This window comes from Heterocephalus glaber, unplaced genomic scaffold, assembly GCF_053883595.1.
Source record: "Heterocephalus glaber isolate CG9 unplaced genomic scaffold, H.glaber_assembly_v1.0 deba00001497, whole genome shotgun sequence".
NCBI classification, from domain to species: Eukaryota; Metazoa; Chordata; class Mammalia; order Rodentia; family Bathyergidae; genus Heterocephalus; species Heterocephalus glaber.
The window spans coordinates 15,772,147-15,793,561 of NW_028258320.1; the positions used below are offsets into that span (position 1 = coordinate 15,772,147).

General features: G+C 51.0%; 1 protein-coding gene across 3 annotated transcripts; it reads left to right on the forward strand.

The window, feature by feature from the left end:
* Positions 1-2,341: 2,341 nt before the first annotated feature.
* Dnajb12 (DnaJ heat shock protein family (Hsp40) member B12) lies at positions 2,342-21,143 on the forward strand. Of its 3 annotated transcripts, none has more exons than XM_004846244.3 (9): positions 2,342-2,554; positions 12,239-12,431; positions 13,479-13,624; positions 15,172-15,357; positions 15,467-15,546; positions 16,856-16,965; positions 18,907-19,079; positions 19,553-19,698; positions 20,640-21,143. In XM_004846244.3, the coding sequence occupies exons 1-8, from the start codon at positions 2,422-2,424 to the stop codon at positions 19,672-19,674; spliced, it is 1,143 nt and encodes a 380-aa protein (XP_004846301.1). In that variant the 5' UTR covers positions 2,342-2,421; the 3' UTR covers positions 19,675-19,698; positions 20,640-21,143. The 3 variants fall into 3 exon arrangements, with proteins under 3 accessions (XP_004846301.1, XP_004846300.1, XP_004846302.1); XM_004846243.3 differs by having other exon boundaries at positions 19,553-19,650; XM_004846245.3 differs by having other exon boundaries at positions 2,343-2,554; positions 19,553-19,704.
* The last annotated feature ends 272 nt before the right edge of the window (positions 21,144-21,415 follow it).

Consider the following 21,415-nt stretch of genomic DNA (forward strand, 5'->3'; position numbering starts at 1 on the left):
ACCATGCCCACTTTGTGGATATGAAATAAGTAGTGAAGGATTTGGAGCTGGGGAGGCCCTGACCTTGCTTCCTAGTGCACTAAGAACATAAAAGCATTTGAAGAAGACTTCCTAATGCCCTCATTTCCCTATCAGCCAGCCCACACTGTGCCCGCCACCGAACCTTCCCTCCTAAAAGTCAATGGGTATCCATGTGGCTAAGCCCAGTGCCTACTCTACATCCCAGCTCCCACCTCCTCAATCTACTCCAATTGTTTCCTCTCTTATTTGTATCAACATTTTTTACTCAGCTTAATAATTCCTATCACAGAATGATGCAAGACATCCCATCTTAAAAAGCACTCCATGGGAACCCACATTCCTCTCCCCTAACAATCCACTTCTTCTTCCCTTTACCCTTTGAACCTATTCCTCTCGTGCTTACCTCTACCATCCACCAAAAGCAGCTGTATCAAGGTCACCACCGTTTTCCATATTGCCAAATCCATGAGGTACATCTCAGTCCTCATATGCTTGGCCTCTCCACAGGATGTGACAGTTCGACTCTCTATCCTTGAATCATTCACTTCTCTTAGCGTCTGAAATAACTCATTTTCTTACACCCCAAGAGCTGTTTCTTCACTCTCCTTTTCTGAAGCCTCTTCCAGACCTCTAATTACTGAAGTGTTGCAGGGCTCAGTAATCCGATTCTACTCTTCTCTCTTTACTCCCCTCCTTGGTGCATCGAGTTTCAGCCTTAAATATTATTTATATCTACCAAGAATTTCCAAAAGAAATTTTTTTTCCCATTCTGGAGCTCAAACACAGTGCCTGATGTATTCTAGGCAAGCACTTTACTTCTGAGCTACACCCCCAGCTCTTGGCAGTTGGTTGCTTGGTTTGTTTGTGGTGATGGGGTTCAAACCCAGGCTGTGTTCCCACTAAGAATGCACTCTTCCACTAAGCTACACTCCCAGCCCTCCAGTTTCTTCTCTAAACCCTACATATGCACAACTTCCTAACCTATATCTCCATTCAATTCCAAAAGGCATCACAAACGTAACATACTCGAAACCAAAAACTGAATATTCCTCCTTAACAAATTGCTCTTTTCCTAAGCTTCCCTGTTTCCCCATTTTTAGTACATGGAAATTCTGTTCTTTCAGTTACTCAGGCCAAAAACATTAGAATCATCCTTAAGTCTTCTTTCTCTCACATCCCACATTCAATGCATGGCAAAATTGTTTTTGGTCTCCAAAATCCATCTAGAATTCAACTACTTCTCACCGCCTCCACCATCACCCTTATCCAACTTACTATTGGGCCGGGAATTTAGCTCAATGGTTCCGCCGCCTGCCTCACAAGCACAAGGACCAGAGTTTGATCCCCAGTAAAAAAAAAAAAAACCACAACAATTTACCGTTAATTCTTCCCTAGATTATAATAGTAACTTCCTGTCATCTGGATTATTGTAGTAAACTGCCTCTTGCCAAATCCTACACAAAAGGTCAAGCAAAATAAGAACTGAGATATGACCAGTGGACTTGGCAGTGTGAAGGTCCACCTTAAGAAGAGTCAAAAGAACTGGATCCCGACAGAATTGGATTCACTCTGTGGTGAACTTCTTTGTGTTGTCTATAATGTATTCTCCTTCTCAACCATGTAATAAAAAAATTCCCATTTCTGAGCCTTTGCATTTGCCATTTCTTCTGACTGAACCCCTCTTTCTCCAGACAGTCACGTCTGCTTATCTTACCTGGATTTAGGTACCTGTTAAACTAAGCTTCCAGATTTCCTTTATAAAGCTATTTAAAATAGCATCTGGGCCGGGGATGTAGCTCAGTGGCGCCGCGCCTGCCTGGCAAGCTCAAAGTCCTGAGTTCGATCCTCACTACCGCAAAAAATAAATCTCCCATCCTCCATTCCTGTATTTTTTTTTCATTATTTCCATTCATAGCATTTATCACTATCTGAATGTATTTATTTACTGGATGACGCCCCAGCTTCTCCGCACTCTGGAATGTAAGCTCCATGAGAGCAGGGACTTTGTTTTGTTCGCCACTGCAACCCCATCATATAACCGTGCCTGACAAAAGTGGATACTCAGTAAATATCTGTTCAATTAATAAATAAGCGACTTTCATCTCAAACGCAGAGTTAATGACCAATAACGTGCCCTCACTCTCAACTTGAGAGCTCCGGAAGGCAGAGGTTACATTCTAGGGCTCCCTAGCACGCACAGATAACACCTAACGGCCCCTCTCTTAGAAGACATTCGGTAACGCTTCCGCCCTCGCTCAACTCTCACTCAAATCAGGGAAAGGAGGGGCCGAGGGTCTGTGTCATCAGCGTGCGCCGGCCTGCCCCGCGACGCGCCAGCGGCTGGCGCAGCCCTTCGCTCGCCCGGCCTCCCCCTCCCTGGTTCCGTGCTGTGGTTCCGCCATGGAATCCAACAAGGATGAAGCCGAGCGCTGTATCAGCATCGCCCTCAAGGCCATCCAAAGTAACCAGCCCGACCGGGCGCTCCGCTTCCTGGAGAAGGCGCAGCGGCTGTACCCGACGCCGCGAGTTCGCAGTGAGTGTGAGGCGCGGGAGAGACAGAGGGGGACATTAGAACTGATGGGGGGAATAAGAGAGCGTACCGACTGGAGCATTTGGCGGAGGGGGAGGGGTGGTGAGGCGCGGCTACGCCTGCGTACTGAGGCACGCGGTGGCTGCTGGGAGATGTAGTCTTTCGGTCTCGCGCGTCTGCAGGACTCAGGACAACCTGAAGACCCGGGTATCCCAGACTTCAGCCTTCGGTGTATTTGAGGAAAGCTCTGAGATGTGAGGTTTTCTGGAAGTAGATGCGCTGGCAGACCCGGCTAAAGGAACTTACGTGGAAGCGAAATCGAACTACTTTTCCCAGAGGGCCCTTCGGTGGCCCAGGGCGAGTTGCCGGCCTGGGAAACATTATAGTTCAGGAAAATAAACATAACTCTGCTAAGCAAGGAAGAGGGTTCTAAAGAGGGAAAGATCCAACCTTCGGCACCGTGGAAAGGGGGCTCCATAGCTTCTGCCCCTCGCACGTCTCCTGACGAAGCCCACAGACCACTCTAGCTTAACACCCAGTCCCCTCCGCCACCTTGGGTCCTAAGACCGCCCTCCTCACCCCCTCCTGCAGCCTCTTCACCTGCCAGTGAGACGCGGGTCTGATGGCTTATGAAAGATGCCATCTCAGCCCCCCAACCCGCCTTCGCTCCCACCAGGCCATCAGTAACCTATCACCATACTCCTGAGGAGCCAGGATTGAGGGGTCCTGAAGCAGGGACGGAATGTTGAGGTTGTCTCCATTATTCATCCCCTCGCTTTACCCAAGAGCACCTCCATTCTTATTTCTTGAACCTAAATTTGAAGTTTTTCTTAATCCAAGCTGGAAAAGAAAAAGACACGGTGTTTGTGCCTGTGATTACCACTTACCAAACTACAGATAACAGGCGCTCAGAAGACCCAGCTCTCATCCTGACTGCTACTCTGTGACCTTTCGGAGCTTGGGTTTCCTCATCTGCAAGATTAGAGTGTTGGCACAGGTAGTGTGAATAACAGTAATACGTGTAAGGCTTTTCAGGGTAGAAAGCTCTTTCACATGCATTTTGTTACTTGAGCCTGCCCTATCAGAGAGACAGGCAAAGATCATTATCTTTGTTCTATAGATGAAGAAACATCTCTGAAGTAAGGGACTTGCCCAAGATTACACAGCTAAAAATTGGAAAGCTCTGTGACTATAAATATTCAAAAACTGAAAGGAAATGAAAGCCGCAGTCATCCTCCTCATTTTCCCTGCCTAGTTATGAAGTGGAGAAAAGGGGATACTGGCAGGAGAGGTGACCCGGAACACCTGAACTTTTCCTCCCTCCTGGCTCTGCAGGTTAATCTTTGGCCTGTTGGCTGCCTCCTGCAGAGGGTTTCAGTTTGTATTTGCCAGGAGTTCTGAGGTAATCTGCTGGAGGACTTCCTATGAAATAAGTCACTCTTAAGTGGAGAGCATGGGGTGTGGGTGGCCTCCAGCTTTCAGAATTCCATTTGAACGGGGGCTTCGGAGCAGGCAGCCACGAAAAGATGGTGACACTAGGGCCTGTGGCATATATCAGTAGGCCTCTGTGCCAGGAATGGTGTCCTTCCTGGAGCTGAGGCACTGGAACTTGCTCAGGGACAAGAGTGACCTGCTGCATATTTGTCATATTTGTGCTCTTCTGGAAAGTGTATGTTTCATGCATCTGCATAAACTTCATTTTGTACCACCTGCAGCCCTGCACTGAGCTGCCAGGAAACCTGGGGTTAGTATAGGCCTGAAACAGGGAAAAAGTCTTGGTTAAAAAACATTAAGTACTTGTCTACTTTGGAGGCTTTGGGTTTGAGCTCATTCCAGACACAATTTTTGTTGAAAACCTTTTTCATTTTGTTTTGTTCTGTTTGCAAAGTCTTGTGCTTGGTGCTAAGTGGTATAGCAGGAGTGGCAAAGTGTGATCCCTTGCCTCAGAGACCTTACAGTCCAGTAAAAGAGACAGACTTACAGGAAACAGTATTGCAAGACAAAAGATAGTAACTGTGACCTAACAAACATTAGACACAGTGCTAGATTCTAGGGACTTAAGGATGGTCATGAAAAATCCAGTCCCTGCCATCTGTGGGTTCACAGAATAGAGGGGGGAAAGAGGCCGGTGCAAGGAGGGTGTGTTGAGCAATTTCCTAAATTCTAAATAGTGTAGTGGATGCTGTAGCAAGGGCACACTAACGTTACCTCACTGGGTGTGCTAGCTCACACCTGTAGTACAAACATTCAGAAGGCTGAGGCGGGAGGATTCCCTGCAGTTCAAGGCCAGCCTGGGCCACATAGTGAGACCCTGTCTCAAAACAAACAAACACCTCCGCCTGCCTCAGCAAGCCTAACGACCCAAGTTCGATCCCTGGTACCAAAAAAAAACCAAAAAAAAAAACCCAGACAAACAAAAAAATTAATGTTATTACACTGAGGGGAAAGGCTTTAGAGAGTACACAGGAGGCAGCATTTGGACTCCACTTTGGAGGAAGTCCTGAAACTCAGGACAGTCATGCTGGGAAAAGATGGAAGCCAAAAATTGTAAGAGGTTTGGGGGAAGAGAATTAGATGTAGCAAGGTTAGGAGGCAGAACACCGTTCCTTTGTGGGTATCTCCTTATTGCTGACCAGCCATGACTTCTCAGATTGGTCAGAATTATTCCACCTAGGTGGAGGCTGCTGTCAACTGCCTGGTAAATCTACACCTGCAGTCCTCCTACACCTACCTCTCTCTGGGCTACTACTTCATGACGATGTGGCTCTGGCGGGCGGGCGTGGGCCATTTCTTCAGTGAGCTGGCCAAGGAGAAACTCGAGGATGCCAAGCATCTCCTGAAGATGCAAAACCAGCTTGGAATCAGAGTGTTCTTCCAAGATGTGCAGAAACCTTCTGAAAATGAGTGGGGTAAAACCCTGGATGCCATGGAAGCTTCCCTGGCCCTGGAGAATAGCCTGAACCAAGCTCTTCTGGATCTTCATGCCTTGGGCTCTGCCAAGACAGACCGGCCCCCATCCCCTTGATTTCCTGGAGAACCACTTTCTAGATGAGGAGGTGAAGCTCATCAAAAAGATAAGCAATCACCTTACTAACCTCTACAGGCTGGGCTAAACAAGCACCTCTTCAAAAGGCTCACCCTCAAGCACAACTAGGAGGCAGGCCCTGGAGCCTGGCAGCCTCTGAGGGGCTCCTGCTCACCTGGTATCAGAGTTCTGGCCTAACCCTCTCCCTCCAGCTACTAGGTAGCTTTTTCACCTCTCTGGAGCTCCCTCCCAAGTCTTGGACCAAAAGAAAATAAAGCCTTTTGCAGCAAAAAAAAAAAAAGTGAGAATTTGTATGTAGAGTTCGTTCCAGTTGGAAAGTAAAACAGCCAGATTATAGAACTCCTCTTCCACCAGGCCAAGAGACTTTCACTTTATTCTGTAGTTAGCAAGAAAACCTGTTGACGTTTGTGATCACAGGAATAAGGTAAGGAACTGTTCTGAGAAGGGTAAGTGAAAGAGGGAAGGGAGACTCAAGGCAGAAAACAGGAAGCAGTGCCTGTGGGAAGGCAGTAGGGATAAGAGTAAGGTCATTGGAGAGGAGGCACCAAGCCTTTGTGAAACAGAGGGGTCTGCTGAGGAGAATTAGCTAAGTGCTGGAAAATGAGTTGAAACTGTGTGACCAGGAAGAGGCCCAAGGTGAAGAAGTAGAGTGGGAAGTGGGGTCACCCAGGTGCACTGTCAGTGTGTCCAGGTTCTCAAAGTGGTATTGATTTGCTGGGGTAAAACATGGAAAAACAGTTGCTTTGGGCACAATGAGTGGACAGAGGCAGAGGAAGCAACAGAATGAGCTGGAGCAGTGGCAGGAAGAGGCAGTCCCAGGAGAGGGCAGAGGCTGTAGCCATGGGGAGCATTGTCAAGGAGGTGGTGAGCAGTGTTGTTGGTGCTGCAGAGGCCACGTGGGAAAAGGACAAGTCAGGACATACAAGGGGATGGTGGAGACCTTCAGGGGAGGCCTTTGAGAGGCAGGACAGATGGAGGGAGGGGTGAGAGCAGTTTGAAGAGCCAGGGACCTCAAGGTGTTGGTCTCCGTGAAGAGGAAGTGAGAGGATTTGAAACTCCTGCCTTGAGGTGGGACAAGGAGGCACAGTTGGCTGCATTGTGAAACAGTGGTGGGGCCATAAACTGACAGGTTACGGAGCAGAGGTGATGGAACCAATTTGGTTTTTTGAGGGGTTTTTTCTCTTTCTCCATTTCCCTCACCTCACACTGCCATCAATTCTGAGGATGGAACTCGGCCTTTACACTGAGCTACATCCCCAGCCTTGGGGGGGGGGGGGTCACACTAAATTGCCCAGGCTGAGCTTGAACTTGTGATCCTCCTGCATTGGGATTACAGGTGTGTGCCACCATGCCTAGCCAGTTAGTCCTTTTCTGACAGTTTCTATCCAGGACCTGGCTGCCCCATAGTCATTGCCTTTGCCTGAGACTTAGCAACAGTGGTGGAAAATACCAACGCTTCCTAGAGTTCATGAGAACATCTGTGAGCCTCAGTTTCCCCAGCACACAGAGAGGGTTGGCTTGGATGATCTCTAAAGGGTCCTTGCAGCTCAGGCTGACTGAAGTTCTATGAAATGGCTGACTGGGATCCAGCCCAAGTCGAGAGGGCCAGCCCACATAGAGGGGAGGATTAGTTGCCTAAAGATTTTGGCATTTGGGCTGGGGATTTAGCTCAGTGGTTTCGCCACTTGCTGTGCAAGCGCAAGGACCCGAGTTCGATCCCCGGTACCAAAAAAAAAAAAAAGATTTTGGCATTCAGGGTCTAGGTATGAGAGATAGGACTGGCAGGCCTAGGACTGGCAGGGTCCAGGGTCGTTTTGTCCATTTAAATCAGTCAACTTTCATGAGCCCCACTGCACACTCAACCCTCCAGCCACTTTATTTCACTGACTTTTTGTTATGTTTTGTTGTGAGACACTATGTAGCCCAGGCTGGCTTCAAACAGAGGATCCTTCTGCCTCAGCCTGCTAAGTGCTGGGATTACAGGTGTGTGCTACCACATCTGGCTACTATTTCATTGACTTTTTTTTTTTTGGTACCAGGGATCGAACTTGGGACCTTGAGCTTTCAAGGCAGGCAGTGGCACCACTGAGTCAAATCCCCGGCCCTCATTGACTCTTATTTGCCCCTCAGAGCAGCACTGTGAGGGCAAAGACCATATTTTCACTGAGGAATTAGACGACTTGGCAGATACATACAGCTGAGTAACAAAGGGCCCAGAACTGACTATCTCCCATCCCAGGCTCTTTCCCCACTTTGACCTCTTCTTTGCTTGAGTCATTTCAGGCACTGCAGGTACACAGATCCTAAACTCAGCTACTTGCCTAATAACAAAAGTGACAGTAACAGGTCACTCTCCTGTTTGCTGGGCACCCTGCTAAGTTCTGTCCCCACATACAGGTCAGTACTTTCTCAGCCATTGGGAGAGAGAGACAGTTTTGCCTGGAGAAGCTAAGTTAACCTGGCCAAGATGACCCTGCTAGCAAGGGGCAGAGCCGAGCATGAGCCAGCCAGGCAGTCTCCTCTCCAGTCCGAAGCTCTGGCCATAGAAATCTCTCACCTCAGCCGCCACTGCCGCCGCCTCTCCCATCACAGCTCCTCTCTTCCTCCAATTTCCCGTCTTCTTAAAGGCCTCCTGGTTCTACTGGCCAGGGCCAGAGCCAGGGTTAGCGTCAAGCTGTTCTGCCTCCTCATTGGTGACATTGCCTGTCAGCTGCTGTGTTGTGAGGGATGTTGTGATGAGGGCAGGTCCAGGCCATAAGAGCGACCTATTTCCAGCAACCAAAAATCTTTAATCTCCAACTCAAACAGGAATCTTTTGTGTGACCCAGAGCTCAGCCCTTGGCTTCTCTTTCTGCAGTGTAGAGAAATTAAGAGTGCTCCAAAGCTCTGGATCTTCCAGAACCTTCCCTAAGAGAGGCTGGCAAGAGCCCATTCCATCTCCTGGCCAGTGTTCCTCTATATCTGTGGCAGTTGGATGACTGGTTATGTTGCCCTAAGGAGATGTCAGGCTCAGCCTGGACTCCTGCAACTTCCGGAGAAACCAAAATAAGCAACTTCTGGCCTTTCCCTGTCCCATCTAGACCTTCATTTTGATATAAGGGGAATAGATGTAACTCCCAAACCTACTAGATATTCAGTGTGCCAAGTTCATGTTCCCCAAAATTGAAAAATGAATTCTGAGGATCAACAGAGATTAAGAGTAGGAAAATTTATTGAGAGAGCTCCTGAGAGACAGGAGGGGACCCACAGACTATACTTAACAGCTTATAGAGCAAAATTAAGGAGTGGGTACAAGATGGGATAAAACTATGATCAACCAATAGGATTACAAGTATAGTTGCTTAGGTAATATTGATCCAGGGGAAGCAAGTCATACAGCAAGTCAAGGATGACATCCTTAACCTTGAATCCATAGTTTTAACCTTGTTTTCAGTAGTCTTAGTCTTAGTGAGTAGGAAAAGATGGCCCACCCTTAATGAGGAAATGGTTTATGAATGGATCTCAAAAGGGTGGTACTCAAGCTTTTGTTTATCTCTTAGAGGTATGTAGGCATTTCATCTTTATCTTGAAGCCTGGCATTCAATGTATGCACCTCTAGCCCTGTCTGATTGCCTATAAGTTTTCTACCTAACTTAGCTATCTATATCAATTTAATTATCAATTTAATCATCTGTAGCTTTCTTCCCTTGTGGTGCCTTGGACCTGGCATGGTGCAGAACCTGAAATGTCATGGTGCAGAACCTGTAAAGCTTCCTAAGCCTTCGCACTGCCCTGCTAGGCAGCCCCCCGACCCAGCCCAGTCATGGTTCCAGCCCTCCCAGCCGGCCTGCACCCCTGGCCAGTTCATCAGTCTAACCCAGTGATGGTGAACCTTTCAGAGCATTCAGCGGTACAAACAGCCCGCTGTGGTGTGCGTGGCCTAGGTTTACCACCACTACTCTAGGCTGTGACATATTAGCTACTCCTTTGGAATGTGCCTCTGTGCCAGTCTCTGTGCCATATGTCACACACATTATCTTAGTTTAACCTCCTCCACCGTTGTGAAGAAATGGGTTCAGAGAGCCTCTAGATCAGGCAGGCTCAGGGTCATAGACTGCTGGTAAGTCGTCCCCCACCCCACTGCCAGTACTGGGGATTGAATCCAAGGCCTTCACTCTGAATTATATCCCCAGCCCTTTTTTAATTTTTTATTGTGAGACTAGGTCTCATTGAATTGCTCAGAGTGGACTTAAACTTGAGATCTTCCTGCCTCAGCCTCCTGAGTGCTGGGATTATAGGCACGTGCCCATGCTTAGCTAAATCTGGGCCTCTCTGAATTTAACATTTCTTCTGTACTCAGAATGGCTTTGTTGGCCTGGGCTCTCCCATCAGATGCTTGTAGTCTGGGATTGCCACAGAGTTAAGAGCAAGGACCCTGGAGCTGAACATCCTGGAGTTCAAACTGCCAAGTGGCAGTAGGGGGTCTAGGCTTTTGTGATGACTAAACGAGCTAAGCCCTGCAGAACCCAAAACAGTGCCTGCCTGACTTTGGGGTGGGAGTGATTATCGACACTGCTCTGGCCTGAGGCACTCTCAACTCCCCTCAGCCCCCCATTGCCTCCCGCAGCACAGACTGCCCACAACTCCTGCGCTTGGATGTCCCACTGCAGACTCAGTGAGTTTGCCACAATGAGCAGCAGTGGCTGTGGGCACAGGGTCCACCTGAGCCCAGTGCTGTGTGCCCAGCATGCCCGGGCCCATGGGTGAGGCCCAGGTGTGTGGGAGGGAGGGTGTCTGGCACCCAGCATAGTGCCCTGAGCACAGCAGCACCTGGAAGAAGCTGGCCCTGGTCCAGCTGTGTGGCTACCCTGGCCCCACGGGTTCCCAGGAGTCTGTGAGGGTCTGGGATTCAGTACCCAGGGCTGTGGCCCGGCATGAATGAGTTTTTTAAAGCTGCTTTTGTGCCTGGAATAAATGGGCACAGGGGACTTATGCCAGGGATATGAGCCCCTCCTCACTGAGTCAGCAGAAACCAAGGACTCAGATTGGAATAACCATGACACTAAGGGTGCCAGTGAATGCCCCGTGTAGACCCCAAACATTAAAGTAGGACAGTTGACATGGCCAGCATTTGGAAGATGTACCAGTCAGTAGCAAGGAACACAGCAGGTTATTTTTCCTGAGTCTCACACTCCCTGGCCCCCTGGGGCAAACTTGTTTCCCTTATTCCTCCTCACTGCTAAGTGAAGGCCTCCGGGAATTATGAGGGCCTTTGTATGAATGCCCTGCAGCTGCAGGAGGGGAGAGTCTCTTTCAGAACATGCTTAGACACTTAGCTTCTAGCCAAGCGTGGTGGCGTACACATGTGATCCCAGCACTCAGGAGGCTGAGGCAGGAGGATCACTTCAAGTTATAGGCTGCATAGTGAATAACAGGCCACTCTGAACTATACAGTAAGACCCCATCCAAAAAAAAAAAAAAAAGCCATATGTCATTACCACAACTATGCACCTAATAAAGGAAATGAGGGTAAATTTTATGTTGTTTTTTATCACAATGTGGAAAAAACTATCCTGTCCTGAATTAAAAGGGAATAATACTATTAAATCTAAACTAGGAACATTAAACTGTTTTATAACTCTGATGTACTATGTTAATAAACAATTACATTGAACAGCATAATTTAAGCTAAGAAACATTAAAATTAGCCAGATATCAATTTCATCAGTTTTGTACTACTAATTTAATCTTTTTTTTTTTTTGGTACCAGGGATCGAACTCCAGTCCTTGCCTCTTGTGAGGCAGGCACTGGAACCACTGAGCTAAATCCTGGCCCCTACTAATAATTTAATCTTAAAGCATTTTAAAGACCAAGGATGAAAATAAAAAAACAACAGGGGTTAGTACAAGGGACTGGATATTTTAGATATTCCAGTGGTAGAGTGCAGAAAAGAAGTATATAGGGCAGGGATTTAGCTCTGGTTCCATGCTGGCCTGGCAAGCGCAAAGTCTTGAGTTTGGTCCCTGGTACTAAAAAGAAAAAGAAGAATATATAGATTTGAATGAGTTCAGTGGAAAAAAAATGGATTCATAAAAAAAAAAAAGCAACATAAAAAGCACTATATTGAAAGAAATAAAGTAGAATTAAATGAACTCTGAATCAAATACTGCAGGGTTTATTAATAAAACCCAAGTGTGTGTCTGAAAAATTATTTAAAAACCAAAGAGGGTCCAGGATTTAGCTCAGCGGCACAGTGCCTACCTCGCAAGCATAGGGTCCTTAGTTCAATCCCTGGTACCGAAAAAAGAAAAATTATCAGAATGTCAAAATTGTGTTTAGATTTATGAAAAGAATATATATACATGCACATGATATCTGAAAAACAAGGCAATTGTTTCACACTCACCCATGAATTATGTGTGTTTACTTTTAATTCTATTAATAAATTAATACTGCTAAGGTGGGGGAAAAAGATCTGTAGCCTTCCTATCCCCAGGACTCTGGCTCCCTAGAGAGTGGGTGACTCAACCCAGTGCCACAGGCCCAGTTGGGGAAAGGCTGAGCCAGCGGCCTTCCTGGAGGGGAGCAGCCGGTGCAGGGGCCCAGCCGCCCCAGAGCTTTGTCGTGAAGGAGCCCTCAAGGATTTTCTTGCTTTCCACAGCTCTGATCGAGTCCCTCAACCAGAAGCCACAGTCTGCTGGTGAGCAAGCCCATCCCACAGATACAACCTACAAGAAAGCAGGAGGGAGCGATGCCCCCTCGGCCAACGGCGAAGCAGGAGGAGGAGGAGGAGGAGGAGGAGGAGGAGGAGAGAGCAAAGGCTATACTGCAGAACAAGTGGCAGCTGTGAAAAGGTGGGGCCAGGCCTGGGCCAAGCATCCGGGGGCAATCTGGAGGTTTCCCACTGTGCAGCCCCCTTGCCTGTGGCCGATGGGCCTGTCAGGGACCTGGAGGATGGAAAGGGAGGTCTGGCTCATTTCCCACAAGGCCCTGGGATATGGTGCAGGAAGCAGGGCCCCACTGTCCACCCCCCACAAGACAGCGCACCACAGAGGCAGGAAACCCTGACACCGCCGCTGTCCTCTGCCACTGGCCAGGCGGGCCCCAGGCCTCTACACAGCTGTTTGTCAGTCAGAGATGAGCGTGGTCTGGCCCTCCAGAGTCCCCCAGCCCACACCCCCAACAAAGCCCCTTTCAGCCCAGAGCCTGCAGGGCAGAGTGGAGATAGGAGGCTGAGGCAGGCCCTGCAAGGAGCAGCTTACTACCAGGCCGGAGGCAATCAGGTCAGAGCTTCTCAGGACTAGACTGTCCCTGCCAGCTAGCCTCGAGGACACTCCAAGGGCAGGTCACACTCCCATCTCCTGCCAAGCTTCAGGACCAGGGTCATCAGCTTTGTGACCAAGTGGCGGTGGTAGTTTACCAGGCAAGCCCAATATTTGTTGATGATAGGAACTTTGTAAAAGAGCTTTGGAAGGCCAAGAACCAGGACCCAAAAGTAAGAATTGGTGGAGGGGAGCCAGGGTTTCTCACAGCTCTGTGCTTGGGGTGAACACACACCTGCCATTTCCAGCCCTTATGTTACCCACTCAAGACTCAGGTTGCCAGGAAGAAGTACAGTTGGGTGAACTCAGGACACACCTGCCCGTGATGATGGACAGCGACAGTCCTTCCGAGCTTGCCTCCCAAGAGCAGAGGGGAATGGGTGCTAGCCTGGCCAAAGGCAGCGGCTGCCCTCTTAAACCCTAAATGTGTTCCTGGTGTTTGCCCTGGGCCCTGTCCAGCCCCCCATCCCAGTTGGAGCTCACTGTGGCTCCTTTGTCCCTGACCCCAGAAGAGCAGTCAGCCATGCCTCGCTGGTGCTCTGCATAAGGCGCCCCTCCCACGCCCTTCTCGCCACTCAGGGTCAAGCAGTGTAAGGATTACTACGAGATCCTGGGGGTGAGCAGAGCAGCTTCAGATGAGGACCTGAAGAAGGCCTACCGAAAACTGGCCCTCAAATTCCACCCAGACAAGAACGATGCACCTGGTGCCACAGAAGCTTTCAAAGGTGAGCGGCCCTAGCATCCTGGCATCATGGGGCTTTTATCTCCTGTCCTTGCCATGCAGGGCCAACAGCTTTCCCAGGGAGTGGGACCTGCAGGAAGTGGTCTCAGGCCCAGGTCCACAGGCTCGGGTTTTACTTCCCAAGGTCATAGTGGCCACCTCCAGCCATGTAGTCAGCCTGTCAGAGCTCACACAGTGCCACTCCGGCCCCCCTTCCTCCTCATTCCTGGTGCTCTAGGAGGGGCCTGAGGCAAAAGATGTCTAGTAGCTCTTCAGTCACACAGTGCCTGGGGCAGGAGCAGCCTCCTGACGTGCACATGGTAAGCGTTCTGCTGTGCTGAGGGACAGAGCGGCCTGCACTCAGGTGCTTCTGGTCTGGCAGCCTCCTGTGAGCCAGCAGCCGCAGCCAGCTGCCCCAGCATAGTCTGCACCTCTGGGCCGCAGTGGGGACATGGCAGTCTCTGGCCTTGGGTACAGCCCTTCTGGCCCAGATCAAGCCACCCTTATTCATTTAGCCTTCCACTCACCCTCTCAGGCACACATGTGCACTGATTCCATGCCAGCCCCATGTTGCAGTTTCTCATTCCCACCTTGTCTCTGGGGACAGCATGGTGACTGGCACCACCAGGCCTGGGCATCATGCTGTGCAGTACTAGGACCAAGCAGCCCCGAGGACCTGGTGCTGCCCCAGAGGGAGGAGGAGAATGGTACAGGGGGCAGGACAGCTGTGGGTAACGTACCTCCTGCAGCCTGCCCAACTGGACCCGGAGGCTGGAGGTGACAGTGACGACTTGTCAGGCTGTGAGGCAGATGTAGCTATGAACAAGGGAGCAGCTTGTGGAGGAGCTGGAGACAGGAAGACTCAGAGCTGGTGGCCTTGGGGACATGGGCTCCCTGCCCAGGGAGCTCTGGAGGGGAGGCCACAGGGCAGGTAGGAAACAGCAGCTGGGGCCTGAACCCCAGGGAGGAGGGGACTCACCATGGCCGCACCACCAGCCAGAGTCTTGACCAGAAACCGAGGATCAGCCCTTCCCACCAGTCCTTGCCAGCTTCTAATCTTACAACAAAGACCTCATGTGTCTGTCCCAAGTTCTGTCTTCAAGTTCTGTTTCCACCAGGAAGGGATGTCCCATCCCTTTGTGCATCTCAAGAGAGGAATGAGGAAAGGCCTTTGGTGGCTTCCATAATGTCAGCTAGAAAGCTTGAAGCAAGGTATGCCTGGGTTTGATCCCCAGCCCTGCAGCCTCAGAGACCAGTGGGTTTCCTAAGTCCCTTGTCTCCTCCAGCCTGAGTACTCCCCTAGATGAAATGATATCAAGGTTGTTGTTAGGAGCAACTGAGACCATACCAGCAGGGCCTGCCACACGGTGTGGAAGGGCAGCCAGGAGCCAAGGCTTAGCCCTCCAGCAGCCCAGGCTGCCAGACTCATGGGGCTCTTCCTGCACTCGCCTGCCCTTCTCGCAGGCCCCAAGGACCCCTGGGCCCCACAGCAGACCTGAGCTGAAGGCCAGCACTAGCCTCTTGGGCCTGACCTTTCTGTCCCCTTTCCAGCCATTGGCACAGCATATGCAGTACTTAGCAACCCGGAGAAAAGGAAACAGTATGACCAATTTGGTGACGACAAGGGCCAGGCTGCCCGGCATGGCCATGGGCACGGGGACTTCCACCGTGGCTTCGAGGCCGACATCTCCCCTGAAGACCTCTTCAACATGTTCTTTGGCGGTGGCTTTCCTTCTAGTAAGTCCCTCACCCTCCCACAGCCACGTCTCCCCAGGGATGCTGAGGGACTGGGTGCCAGCCTCTTTTCCAGCAGCCCCCACCCTCACTCAGTCCCTCTGACCCCCAGGTAACGTCCATGTCTACAGCAATGGCCGCATGCGCTACACCTACCAGCAAAGGCAGGACCGCAGGGACAACCAGGGTGACGTGAGTGAAGAAGGGGCTGGCAAGAACAGGGGAGGGCACCAAGCCCACCCCAGGGTGCGGGGCCTGGAGGAGGCAGTGACACCCCACACTGTCCCTTCTGGGACCAGCAGTGCCTCACAACTCTCCTCCAAGAGCCATCTTGGCTCCCACTTGCCATTCTGCTGCGGGACACCAGAGGGAGGCACACTCCACATTGCTGGCGGGATTTGCTGGCCTCTGCTGGGAACTAAGGCAGAAACTGCTCCACCTACAGTTTCCCAGGTGCCTAGCGTTTGTGCAGTCTGTTGGTAAGGCGAAAGTGACATTTTCCAAGCAATGGAGAGTTAAACTTGCTGAGAATTATAAAGAATGCCAACAAAGGTGCTTTTTAGCACTCTCAAAAAATGTACGCAGGAACTATAAACCGAGCTTCTAACACTTTTCTTTTTTGGCTTGTGGTACTGGGTATCAAACCCAGGGGTGCTACTACCATGGAGCTGCTACAGCTCAGCTTTTTTTTTTTAAAGATAGAGTCTGGCTAAATTGCCCAGGTGGGACTCAAACTTCAATCCTCCTGCCTCATCCTCCCTAGGTGCTGGGATTCCAGGCCTGTGCTGCCACCCCTGACTCAAACATTTTTCAAGCCACAGACCAACAGCCACCCAGCTGGCTGACGTTAAAATATTGTGAAACATTTAAAATGCTGGCGGCAAAAGGTCTTGTGCTCTGACAGCATTTATTTGTTCATTTCTTTAAAACCTTTATTTTGGGGCCGGGAATTTAGCTCAGTGGTTCCAGTGCCTGCCTTGCAAGTACAAGGTCCCGAGTTCGATCCCTGGTACCAAAACCAAAAACCTTTATTTTGTATTTAACATACAGGAGAGTTTTTGGAATCAAATTATCACACAGTGAATTTATTAATTCTTACTTCTAGTTTGGTTTTTATTTTGTTTTTCCAGTGCTAGGGATTGAACCTAGGTCCCATGCTAAGTTTGCTCTGCCACTGAGCTACACCCCAGCCCTATTTCTCATTTTTTAATCGGTAGTGTATTTGTATGGTTCAAAACTCAGAAACGGATGCACAGAGAAAGCCTCCCCGCAGCCCTGCCCTGTGCTGGAGCGGCCACTACTATGGCTGTGTGGTTTTCTCTCAAGTAGACCCACACCCTGCTTCCACCAGCGGTGCTGTTTTACCCGGGAAACCTGGCGGGTGGAGCAGCTTCTGTCCAGAAACGAAGGGAGAGTGTGGTGTCTGGAACACCCAGGCTGTGCTGTGCCGAGGCCCAGGTGGCAGGCGTGGGCAGCCAGGTGATGTTGGCTCTCCCTCCAGGGCGGGCTAGGGGTATTTGTGCAGCTGATGCCCATCCTCATCCTGATCCTCGTGTCAGCTCTCAGCCAGCTCATGGTCTCCAGTCCACCCTACAGTCTGAGCCCAAGACCGTGAGTACCTGCTCTGAGGGCTGGGTCAGGGCAGCAGGCAGCCCGGGGCTTTGGAACCTCAACCTCACTGGGGACCTTCTTTCCCAGCCAGATGGATCTAGCAGGTTCCTGAACATAATACAGGGAGCCAGCTTAGAGTGAAGAAAATAGGGGGCCAGGGATTTGACTCAGTGGTTCCGCCACCCACCTTGCAAGTGCAAGGTCCCAAGTTCGATCCCCAGTACCAGAAAAAAAAAAAAAAGGAAATACACAGACTGAATCACAAGTGGTGGTGCACACCTGTAATCCCAGTGGCTCAGGAGCCTGAGGGAGGAGGGTTGTAAGTTTGAGCCCAGCCTGGGCTACATAATGATTTAGTGAGACTCTGTCTCAAAATAAAAAATAATAAAAGGGCTGAGGATGTAGCTCAGTGTGAAGACCCTGGAATCTTTCCCTAGTATCAGAAGATAGAAGGGAAGGAGGAAGAGGAGAGGGGAGGGGAGCAAAAAGAAGGGGAAAGGGAAAAGGAACAGAAATAGTAACGGGAAAAGGAGAAACAGTCTGTTGAGCTGAGCCTCTTAATCTTTTTAGGATATACCCCCATAAGAAAATGCAGTGTAACCTGCGGCCCTTTCCCTAGAACAGGGCACACACTATTTTGCATGGGATTTCAGAGGTTCCAAAACTCCCTCCTACTCCTGCCTTATTTGCTGACCCTTAAGTCAGCCTCTGCTCTTACATTCTGGTTAAGGAGCTGGGGAATGGCTCAGCAGTACAGCGCTTGTGTGAGGCCCTGGGTTCGATCCACAGCTCTGCCAAAAAAGAAGACCTGGGGCCCTGAGACCTAGGAAGAACATTGGCTCTAGAATGAGAGCCAGGGTAGCTCTGAACCCCAGCTTCTCCAAGAAGCTGTGACCTTAGGCAAGGTGCATAACCTTGGTTTCCTCAGCTATAAAATAGGAATAATAAGGTCCACATGCTAGTGAAAATTAATGGGTAATGCATTTGAAATGTGTGGCTCATTAGAAATGCTCCACGGTATTTGCTGAATAAAGACTTGGTCTCAGCAGCCAGTAGTGAACCTGGACAAATTAGTTGATCCTTTGTCAGCTTCCTTCCCTTGCAGTGCCTGGCACAGCATCTGATACATAGTGGGTGCTCAGCTTCCCTTCCTGGAAGCCCCTGCAGCTGCCTGCTGGGAGAGGGGGACTGGCAGGCTGCTTTGCAACCAGCAGGGGGCAGAGTTGGCCCACTGGACCCACAGCATCACCAGCCTCTCTGGCCCAGTGCCAGCCCCTTTCCCTTCAAGTAGAGAGATGAGGGGCAGCATGGCTGGTGGCAGACAGCTCTTCCTGGATGGGCTGGCTGGGGACCATCCTTCCCGGAGTGGTGGCTCTGTATGGATGTTGAGGCTCTCCCAATCCTGCAGAGGCTGCAGTTGAAGCTGGAAGCATGCAGTTTCCTGGAATCTCTCAGGAAGTTTTCTCCTTTTTTTAGTGCTGAGGATCAAACCCAAGGCTTTATGCATGCTCTGCACATGCTCTGTTCCTTGGCCACACCCCAGCCCTGTCATTTTTGTCCCTGTGGCTCTTCACTGTAGCCGAGGAGCTCCTGGAGAGGCAGGCAGGCCCTCAGCATGGGTGAACTTAGGGGATGGATGCGGAAATGGAAGCACAGGAGACAGAGCCCACCCTCCCTCTGGGTCCCCAACTCCCAGACAAGGGCCTCTTCTCTGACAGGGCTTCTCAAAAGCCCCTGCATCAGTGGTGCAGTAGCAGAATGGCTGGGCCGCTGTGCAACAGGGACAGTCTTTGCCACAGACCTTCATGTTGGGTGGTGTGGGAAGGAACCAGCCATGCCTGTGCTTGTGTGCCACCTCCCATCATGAGGCCTGTCACCCATCCAGCTGCCCTGGGCCTAGGCACCCAGGCACACTTTATACCTTGTATGCTTTCCGGTCAGGTCGGTGGGCCATGTCCACAGGCGAGTCACTGACCACCTGAGTGTCATCTACTACGTGGCAGACACCTTCTCAGAAGAGTACACAGGTGCCAGCCTCAAGACAGTTGAACGGAATGTAGAAGATGATTACATCGCCAATCTCCGAAACAACTGCTGGAAGGAAAAGCAGCAAAGTGAGTGAATGTGTGTGTGTGTATGGTGTTTGGGAGGGTGGCCAGAGACCAAACTTGAGGAACAGGAAAAAGAGAAAGCCCTACTCACTCAGTGTTCTGTGGGTCCAGCAGCTGGCACTGCCCTGTGCCAGCCCAGGCTACCTGTGATTTCCCCCAGGTCCCCATAAATTGCTACAGCCAGCCTGTTATTTTGGTGGCCAGGGGAGAGTATGTAGAGACGGATTGGAGATCTCTGGCCACCCACTGGTTGTGCACCTGGGCCTACAAGAAGGGGCCTGGATCATCCCTCTCCCAAAGGGGCACCATAGTCTTTGCTCCTACGGGGTCTTGCCTCTTGGGGGCCAGCTTGCCCAAGCTCCGGCCTCTTCCAGCCTTCCTCCACCTGCCTCCTCCTCCCCGCTCAGGCACAGGCAGGCCTCCTGGCAGGCTTCAGGAGGCATGATTGTGCCTAGCCTTGCCCCGTTGCTTTGCAGAGGAAGGCTTGCTATACCGGGCCCGCTACTTCGGTGACACAGACATGTACCACAGAGCACAGAAGATGGGCACTCCGAGCTGCAGCCGGCTGTCAGAGGTGCAGGCCTCCCTGCATGGATAGTCCTGGGCCATCCACGCCAGCCAGGTCCAAGTATGAGCCAGGGCTGCCGCTGTCCTGCAACTCCTGGCAGCTTTGGCTGTGGTCATGAGGCAAGGGAGGGAGGAAGGATGCCTGATGATGATGTCCCCAGTCTCACCCCCAACCTCCAGAGGAAGGGCAGCTCCAGGGCCGACATGGAGACAGATTGATCACAGCCCCAAGTCTAGTCTCTGCCACTACCGCACCCTGCACCCTTCCCGGCTCTTGGGCTGTGGGTGCCCGAGAGCCAGATACGGGGGACCCCACCGCTGTTGCTGGGTCCCCTCCACTCCAGCCGTCATGCCACCGCAGCCCTTTCCTGTGCAAAGCTGACTGTGGTCTGTGCCGCCAGACACTGCTGGGCCCAAGACAGACCCCACACACAGGACCGACTGCTACCAGGAAGAGCTGTGGAGCGGGTGGGCCAAGAGCGCTCCCCTCCTACATCCTTCCAGGCTGGAGGACTGAGGACCAGATGATGGGCCGGCCAACAGGGCAGGAGAGCCTGCGGCTGCTCTTGAGCAGGGTGTGGGGTGCGCTCCAGAGCCACTGCACCTGGCAACTGGGAAGCCACAGGCATCCGGCCTCGCCCTGGCATCTTGCCTGTGGTCTGAGGAAGGGAACAGAAGGTCACGAGTTCATAGTCAGACGAAGCCACTCGGCACAGAAGGGGTGGGGAAAAAAATGAAAGTGTCTGGGAGTGGGTACCCTGCCTCCCTGCTGCTGCAGCTGGGTAGTGAGTGGGCTGTGTTCCTGGTGCCCCAGAGCAGTGTGGGCAGAGCTGGTGGGGCTGTCTGCATTGGTACCCTGCCCACCTCCTCCCTCGGCCTGGGTCCCCTGGGCTCCGATCCAACTGCAGAGCGGGTGAGTGGGCTGCTGTTTGTGTGGCTAAGCTGGAGGCGGAGGGCCGAGACCTCCCAGCTAACTGTACCCACTTTCCTCCCCAGACTATGAAATCCCTGGAGAATTTCTGGTGACACTCACTGAGCCAAGGTGACGGACTGTATATTTAAGGAAAGACACACAAAGACAAAAAAATTAAAATGGAATTGGAGGCCGAACACCGCACAACTGCCCTCTCTCTCGCCCAGTACATGCAGAAAGCTCTTAGGACAGACAGAAAACCTGCCACGGGGCTGCTTCCCTCCCTGCCTCCCAGGGCTGACAGAGGCTGTGCATCGCTCTCTCCTAGGATACAGAAACCATGGCAACGAAAGTAGAATGTAAAACTTGCAGTGGAGGGCTGGGGGAGGGGCCGCCCAGCTGACTCTCTAATCTCCAGGACCCCCTCCCAGTCACCTGCAGGAGGAGCCAGGCAGAGGGGCTGGCCCAGGATAGAGAGGAGGAGAAAGAATCTGTAGAATGTAACTTGAAGATGAGTGTGATGTATATATATCTATTTATATGTAAATAGGCATATATAAAGATATATAGAGAGTCTACTTTTTAAACTATGCACCAATTGGGTTAAGTTGTTCAGCTGGTTGCTTCCATGTTAGAAAATGAGGCCTGTTGGGGAAGGTAGCCTGGTCCTTCCAAAGCTAGGCATTAGCCATAGCTGACAGCATAAGAAAAGACAGGTCATGTGCTTTTAGTGTCCCCTCTCCCCCCAGTGCCAGCTTGTTTTGGATGGCAACAGTAATCATGATAAATTTGTAGAAGACTTCTGGAGGATGCCAGCTTTTTAGTTAAGCTGCAGAAGAAGCGGGCCGTTGGGGGAGAA

Excerpts from the sequence above, each read along its gene's own strand:
- Dnajb12 (XM_004846243.3), top strand. The coding sequence starts at position 2,422 with ATGGAATCCAACAAGGATGAAGCCGAGCGCTGTATCAGCATCGCCCTC. Across the intron at positions 15,547-16,855 it reads GCAGGGACAACCAGGGTGAC|GGCGGGCTAGGGGTATTTGT; the intron begins GTGAGTGAAGAA and ends CTCTCCCTCCAG. Across the intron at positions 19,080-19,552 it reads CTGGAAGGAAAAGCAGCAAA|AGGAAGGCTTGCTATACCGG; the intron begins GTGAGTGAATGT and ends GTTGCTTTGCAG.